This window comes from Hordeum vulgare, chromosome 1H (assembly GCF_904849725.1).
Source record: "Hordeum vulgare subsp. vulgare chromosome 1H, MorexV3_pseudomolecules_assembly, whole genome shotgun sequence".
In the NCBI taxonomy this organism is placed as follows: Eukaryota; Viridiplantae; Streptophyta; class Magnoliopsida; order Poales; family Poaceae; genus Hordeum; species Hordeum vulgare.
The window spans coordinates 49,643,711-49,651,402 of NC_058518.1; the positions used below are offsets into that span (position 1 = coordinate 49,643,711).

The window sequence follows — 7,692 nt, forward strand, 5'->3', positions numbered from 1 at the left end:
ATGACACGTGAACTAAAAAAGTTGGCCCAACACAACAGGTCAGCTCAAATAACCCATGTCATGGTCGCTTTTAAGATCTGACCTTGTTTCGTGGTGGGTCGATTGTTGACCGAACCCTTTAACGCAAGTGTCGTGTTTGATCGAAAATTCGTGCTCAGGATGGGTCATATAACTAAAAATAAAGGGTCTTAATAGCGTCCACACGTGTGGGTGTTAAGGGGTGTTACCCACACGTTTCGTATGATGTGTAAGGGAAACAGCCCACACGCGTGCATGTGGACAAAACAGCTAACGCACACACGTCCGGCCTCATGCCTCACGACCTGCATATCCGGCCTGCCACCTCATGGTATGTGATAGCCTGGCTTATTAGGGATGATAGACTACTCATATCAATAAGGAATTCCTTCTTTTTCGGGAGCCCATTCAAACAGAACTCCCAAGTTAAGCGTGTCGGCTTGGAGTATTTCTAGGATGGGTGACCGACCGGGAAGTTCATCTCGGGTGCACATAAGTGAGGACAAAATGCGCAGAAAAGACTAGTATTGATATGTGAGGTCAGTCTAGATCCCGCCAGGAGTAACGATCGCCGACGGGTGTGTCCGGGGCGTTACAAGTTTGGTATCAGAGCCGACCCTCGCGGTTACACGGATGTTTGCGGATAGGTGCGCGGTCATGTTATTCATGACGTTTGTGACCCGTCGTGGCACACGGCATGACACATGTACTGGACTGAATGCACAGACGTTTGTGCCAAGAGGGAACGCTCCCGTGGCCCGACGAGGACGTCGGTTCCTCTGAGTGGTGGTGTATGTGATAGGCTGACTTATTAGGGATGATAGACTACTCATATCAATAAGAAATTCCTTCTTTTCCGGGAGCCCATTCAAACAGAACTCTCAAGTTAAGCGTGCTCTCAGCTGCCATGTAACACTGAGAAGACATGACAAGTGACGCCCACACACCAGCCCCTTCCTACGTGACACAAAAAATATATGAAGATTAATGCAAACCACAAACGAACCTAGATCCATGTGTGTGGGGTTTACAAACACGGACGTTATCTTTTTCCAAAATAAATTATTTGCTACAAAAACCAAAGTAGATAATTATTCAGGGAGTCCTTATTAGGAACCCCGAAAAATCATTATATTCCTAAAATACCGGGTGTGCTTAAACAACCTCGCGGAGTGGGAATCCCGTGGCCGCTACGAAACCTGCACCGCAAATCCCAGGTATATCTGACCCACGCGTAGGGGCTCCCTCGGCGGCGAACGCAGGGCACCACACGAATCCCAAAGCACCCCGTAACCCTAGCCGACATGGCCGGCGGCAAGCGCCGCTACAAGCGCAACCCCACCGCCGGCGGGCCCCGTCACAGCGCCGGGGCCGGGCGCCGGCGCTCGCTCCCGGAGCTCCCTTCCTTCGTCTCCCCCACCTCCGTCGCCGCCGCCTTCGGCCCGTCCTCCTCGGGCGGGCGGGGGCGCGGCCGCGGCGCCCGCCGCGGCGCCGCGGCGGAGCCCGCCAACGCCGTACCCTTCAGCTACACCGCTGCCCTTCGCCCCTGCCCCGCCTCCGCCGGCGGGGCGACGCAGGCGCTGGAGGTGGCCATAGACACCGCCTCCTGCGCCGATCCGGCCGCATCCGCGTCGATGTACTCGTACGAAGTGGTCGGAGGGATCGGGCTTGGATTCCACGGCGACGAGGAGGAGGAGGAGGCCGGTGAGAGCGCGCCGCATCTCGGATTGGGATTCCATGATCCCATCAAAGAAGAAGAGATGGACGTTGAGGCTGAGGAATTGGAGGAGGTCTCCTTCGTGACGCCGAGGCAGGCTAAAGGCAAAGGGAGGCAGAATGGAGGCTATATCTCCATCGGGGGAGTCAGGATCTACAGCGAGGATACCTCATCACCGGAATCGGAGGGGATGGGCGACTCTGACGAGGAATCAGATTCCGATTTTGAGGTGAGAGATCATAATGCCGATGTTTATAGCGATGAGGAAGATAGTGACGATGATAAGGGCGATCCGGAGTCTGATGAGGACGGTTCTGGGTCAGACTCGGAAGAGGGTCTCAGCATTGGGGACTCGTCGGTTGATGATGAGATTGTCGCCGATTACATGGAGGGGATTGGTGGCAGCGAGGAGCTATTGAGCAGTAGGTGGTTGAATGGCATGAAATTGGTTGATTCAGATGATGATGAGATGGATACTGACGACGATGAGGATGGGTTCCTAAAGAAGGGCAAGGAAAAGCTTGAGGGCTATGCGCTAATGCGTGCATCTGAGCAGTATGGGATGAAGAGGCCCAACTCGGCTGAAAGGCGGAAGGGAAAGAGCACCAGTGGCAGGGATTGTGACAGGGGCCTGGCTAGTATACAAGTGACTGGGATGGAGGATGTGATGATGGTGAAGGATGTAAGGATGGCAAATCGGTCAGGGAAGGGGGCGAAGGCTTCATCATCATCTCAGCTCTCCAGGTCCTGGCCCGATGCGGCTGGGAAGAGCAAGAAATATCAGAGGGTCCCAGGTATAAAGCCTTCCCTGTTGTTGCTATTTTTTTTCCCCATAGTGTGAAGTAAGACTGTTAGGTTGAATTTCATGGTTAACGTGCAAAAAGAAAAGTAACTCTGCGTGCCATGCATTTAGAGTCTGTCTGCAAGTGAGAATCAGTACTCAGGGGATTGGAAATTTTGACCTTACAAATCTCATTTTATTGTTAATTATATAGTTTTAAGCTCTCTATTTCAATATAGAAGAGGAGAGGACTAGATTTCACTGTGGAAGAACCAAACGTTGAATCTAGATCTGTTTTGTATATGGAAGCTAGCTTTTGAATTTTTATTACATACTCCTCTAGCTCCTAGTAGTAAAAAAATGGTATTATGCTCATATAAACCGTAAAACATAGGTTACGTATCGGGAAACCCGCCTATGCTTTGAGTCAACGGTCACTCTAAAGCCTTGTTTATTCATCTTTTTATTACTATATGTATATGTATGTGTGTCTGTCTCCTCGTGTGTTTGGATTTTTTTTTCTGGATTGTTTTTACGAAGTCATAACATTTGGGTTATGTGATTTAGGTGAAAAAAAGAAGCAGAAGAAGGAACACATTGCAAAGAAACGCCGTCAACGGATGCTAAGTAGAGGAGTTGATTTAGAGCAAATCAATACTGTGAGTCATATTTTTTTATGGAACTTGGTTTATTCTGAAGATCTTTGTAAGATTTATCTGTTTGATTGTTTCTAAAGCATCATAACTGGAATGTGTTAGTGTTATAGTTTGTGATTGCCACCCAGTTCAAGATCGGTTATATGAGCAAATGCTGCTCTATGTCAAGTTGCAGAATAGGAGAAAAAAATGTCTCTTGTTGAAACTTAAAACGTCTGTGGTAAAATGCAGGAAAGGGGTGTGATTGTTACTATTTCTATCAAATCATTTTCATTTTTGTGTGCGCTTGTGTACATTTGTGCATTTGTGTAATTTCATCTAATCATTTGTTTAGAATATACCTAATAAAAGTAATGCAGATGCTGATGAAGGCTGTATGTTTCACTTTTGCTCTGTTATGTCATTATGCAGCTCTTCTAATGTTTTCAACCTGCCCATATTAACTTTGAGCTATCTTGTTTCCTGAAACTGGATTACTACTGCTAAGCTTTCTTGGATGATACCATATATTATTTCTACAGTACCTTTGTAAAAGCTTTTAATTGATGAGTGGTCTGGTTCTCTTTTCAATATGCAGAAACTGAGGAAGATGGTTGTCAATCAACTTGATATGTTGTGCTTTCAGCCAATGCACTCTCGGGACTGTTCTCAGGTATGGGTGCCATTCAGTTGCTGGGTTGATTCTTGAAGCAAATTATGACATTATTAAATTATATCTCGAATCGACTTATGTGTGTGGTCTCTACAGAAGTGCTGTTTTTGTATCCACATTGGCAACAAACTGTTATGCCATTGCTTGGTAGACTGTAATCAACTTACATTATCAAGCAATTAGGGGAAAATTAGATCAAACACTAACACACTGGTGCTACATAAATTAATCAATTTATCATTCTTTTGTGCCCATATGAATTACTTATTACATTCTTCCTTAATGTTTGTATAGGTACAACGCCTCGCATCTATATATCAATTGAAAAGTGGGTGTCAAGGTTCAGGCAATAAAAGGTAATGCTAAAGTGGAATATGAGCTTTATGCTTTCCATCAAGTAAATTATCACAAGTAATAGCACTTAATGTCATCTTCAATTATGGTGCATCTGGCTCATACTTGCAAGTTATGCGCTGAAAGTTGCATGCCCACTTTCATAATAGTACATGTATCATCTCTTGGATGCTGAATATCGTTAAGTAAACTAATATCCTTGGGATATGGTTCTGTTGCAGCACAGTAAAAAAAACACCAAATTGCAAATACCATTTATGTGTGTTCGTGTCTGGTTGGAGTGCCAAAGATATTGCATCATTCATTGTCACCATGCCGTCAAGTGGGCATGGAATAATTGTTTTATCGTCTTTTACTTTCCAATGTCCAATGCCTGTGCAACTTTGACAGAAATTACTGGTGTAGCTTCATACTCCCTCTGTCCCAAAATAACTGTCTCAATTTTGTACTAGAACTAGTACAAAGTTGTATTAAGCTTAAGACACTTATTTTGGGACGGAGGGAGTATTTATTATGTTATAATCTTGAGGTAGAGAGGTGCATTACCTCTCCTGCAATTATCCATAATTCCTATTGTGGACAATGATAAAGGAATTAGTGGCTCACCAACCACTGTTCTGTATTGCATGGGCATTGATACGAGGCATATGCCACTGACTTGCACGCTAATTGTGCTCAGTGTGAATACTGTCTGATAAGACAAATGCGTAAGCGATATGTCCGTGAATATAGCAACTACCATAACGCGGTTATCTTACCGTCATGCTTATGGGACAGTTTGCTGCAGGATATTGCACCTCCCATTCACAAGCGTGTGTTGCAATGCACCTCTTTTTTTTATTCTGCACTTTTCATGTTTAGTCACTTTGTTGATTTCCTTGGTGTATATATCAATTGCGGAAATGCAATTAGATAAGCATGGAAATATAATGTTAAATGGTTAAGATCAGTCAATGCTGCTTCCTTTTGTCACTACACCATTACCAGGTAAAATTAGTATTACATGTGGTAGTGCATTATGTTTAAAACTTACTCCAGTGGTTAAGTCGAGTATAAGTAAAAAACATTACTCCATCTCTCCATCATTTTACCTTTGATACCATTGAATAGAAAATGCATCGTATGTACCTACCCTGGTGTTGCTGCGGGAATTGGTTGCAATATATAGTGTTAGAATATCTAGCTCTCTAGCTGCTGCCCAGGACTCTAAAGAACTGTGCTTCACACACACACAAAGAGCTACCACTAGTGAGAAGCTTTATTAGATATCTCAATTGCTACAAGCTTGCATTTTACATATGGGGTGCTTGCTTCTTATATATACTAGGCTGTAGGGGTGATGCTACAGTAAACCTGCTAGAGCTAGTTATATAGGATTTGTGTCAAATGTTGTTGGAATATTATTGTTATTCGGTACCAAGTAATCCTGCCTTACAGGTTTGTTATGGTGACATTAACTGGACAGTCTTCCATGCCATCTGCAGATGGTCAAGTTCGACTTGATAAGGTAGGTAGTCTCCATGTTTGCAATGTTGGGACTATATTCTGTGTGGTATTTCTCTTGTTTCTCAGCTATCTCTTTGCTAATTATGGCTTGTTCACTGATTCCAGCTTTTGGGAACTGAGCCTGAGGACTATAGTGTCAATTGGAACAGCTCCAAAGGTCCAGCAAGAGCGAAGGGCCTTTCAGCTCCAGGGAAATTGGCGAGGCATAGCGATTCTTGTGGGAAGAAAGTTCCAAAGAAACAAGTCACATTTGCGGAGCGTCCTGTATCTTTTGTGTCTTCTGGCACTATGGTGGAAACTGTTACCGAGGCAGTGGCAGTTGGCTCTACTGCTGGTGACGTGTCATCTGAGAAGGTTGTTGGAAGCGACTCCAAGCTGGGTACCTTTGAGACGCACACCAAGGGTTTTGGTTCCAAGATGATGGCGAAGATGGGATTCATCGAGGGCACTGGCCTTGGCAAAGATGGCCAGGGCATATTGCAGCCTGTCCAAGCAATTCAGCGTCCCAAATCTCTTGGGTTGGGTGTAGAATTTGACAGCGAATTGGAGGCAGCCAAATCAAGGTCAGAGCCACCGGCTAACCCAAGGCGAGAACTGGGTAGAAGCAGGTCAGAACCGAGGCGCAACACACGGCCACCGGAGATGTACGACTGTGGCACTTTTGAGAGGCATACAAAGGGTTTTGGATCCAAAATGATGGTGAAGATGGGGTTTGTTCCAGGTTCTGGCCTGGGGAAGGATGGCCAGGGCATTGTCAACCCCTTGACCGCGGTGAGACGGCCAAAATCACGGGGCCTGGGAGCTACCGACAAGTACTAACATGTTACCATATGAAGCCTGCTTTGTACTCATTTCTCCTGTCGTGTACGTACTTGTTACCTCTTGGATCACCTAGGTGTATGCAGGGAGAGCATAACCCATTGTCTGCGGTAATAGCAGGCGTCAGGGTTTTGATGCCCCTTCGCAGTTCAAGTAGCCATAGGATTTACCTTGTTTACATCGCAACAAGACATTCTTGCTGTTGTTTATCACTGAACTCTGTTTTAGAGACAGTGGTGTGCTGTTATTTCATGGCGATACTCCTTTTCCTGAGGTGGTGATTTCTCAATCCTCTTATTAATCTATCTGATTAAGCTGTCCTAGTACATTTTTCTCCATCGTGACTTCGTGTTGTATGTGTGAATGTCTTTATATTTGATCGATGAAAGCAGTCAGCATGCTTGCTGTGACAAATATTAAGATGCATTTTTTTTAGAGTTTCTGTTTTCAATGAGCATAAACTGAGTATATATCACAGTAAAAGAAGTGATGTTTCACTTTTCACAGAGTGTTTATAATTTATTCATTTGCATCCCAAACAGTGTGCATCAATCAACTTTCCAGTGCCCTCTTGGCATTGCATCTTGAAGCTTTTGCTGCATAAGAAAAGAACTTTTTTAGTAAGAGAATGGGCTATGATATTAGTAATCCTAGGGATGTGCTTGATCTTGCAAGAAGTGAGATCAGAAGTGGAGTTGAAGAATTCAGATGGACAGGTCTGATTCTCCAATGTCCAGACCGCTCTATGAGATGTATTTTGCTTCTGCTACTTCTTTTAAGGTCCTTCGATCATGAGATAAAAAATTCAATGCTTTTACTGCAGCTATTGCAACAACCAATCCCCCAATGCTTCAGCCTGCAAAACCGAATGGACCTTTTTGTGGCGAGGCTTGTATGATGATCCCAAGGCCAGCTTCATCCATTGCCATCTTCGGATTGTAGGCTGCATCAATGTAGGCATAGGGACCTGCAATTTGAATTTGCACATTTGAACTTGGGGAAGTACCAGAACAGGTATTGCCAGCGTTCATGTTCCCCTCCGCTTTCTCTTTCATTGAACCTGCATTAAGCAAAGCTTTGGTGGCATTTGATGACCTGCATGGGGCTCCACCTTTTCTTCTTGAAACGGACATCGTTCCTAGCTTTCCAAACATTTCAAAGGATAGTAAAAGTGGTGCCTAGATTTAAT

General features: G+C 44.7%; 1 protein-coding gene across 1 annotated transcript; it reads left to right on the top strand.

The window, feature by feature from the left end:
* The first annotated feature begins 1,206 nt into the window (after nt 1-1,206).
* LOC123417085 lies at nt 1,207-6,829 on the top strand. The gene is made up of 6 exons (XM_045106882.1): nt 1,207-2,529; nt 3,084-3,175; nt 3,750-3,824; nt 4,119-4,180; nt 5,616-5,685; nt 5,790-6,829. Exons 1-6 carry the CDS (start codon nt 1,323-1,325, stop codon nt 6,501-6,503), a joined length of 2,220 nt encoding a protein of 739 aa, XP_044962817.1. The 5' UTR covers nt 1,207-1,322; the 3' UTR covers nt 6,504-6,829.
* The last annotated feature ends 863 nt before the right edge of the window (nt 6,830-7,692 follow it).

Coding starts and splice junctions, on each gene's coding strand:
- LOC123417085 (XM_045106882.1), top strand. CDS start 1,323: ATGGCCGGCGGCAAGCGCCGCTACAAGCGCAACCCCACCGCCGGCGGG. Junction 2,530..3,083: donor GAAATATCAGAGGGTCCCAG/GTATAAAGCCTT, acceptor TATGTGATTTAG/GTGAAAAAAAGAAGCAGAAG. Junction 5,686..5,789: donor GTCAAGTTCGACTTGATAAG/GTAGGTAGTCTC, acceptor CACTGATTCCAG/CTTTTGGGAACTGAGCCTGA.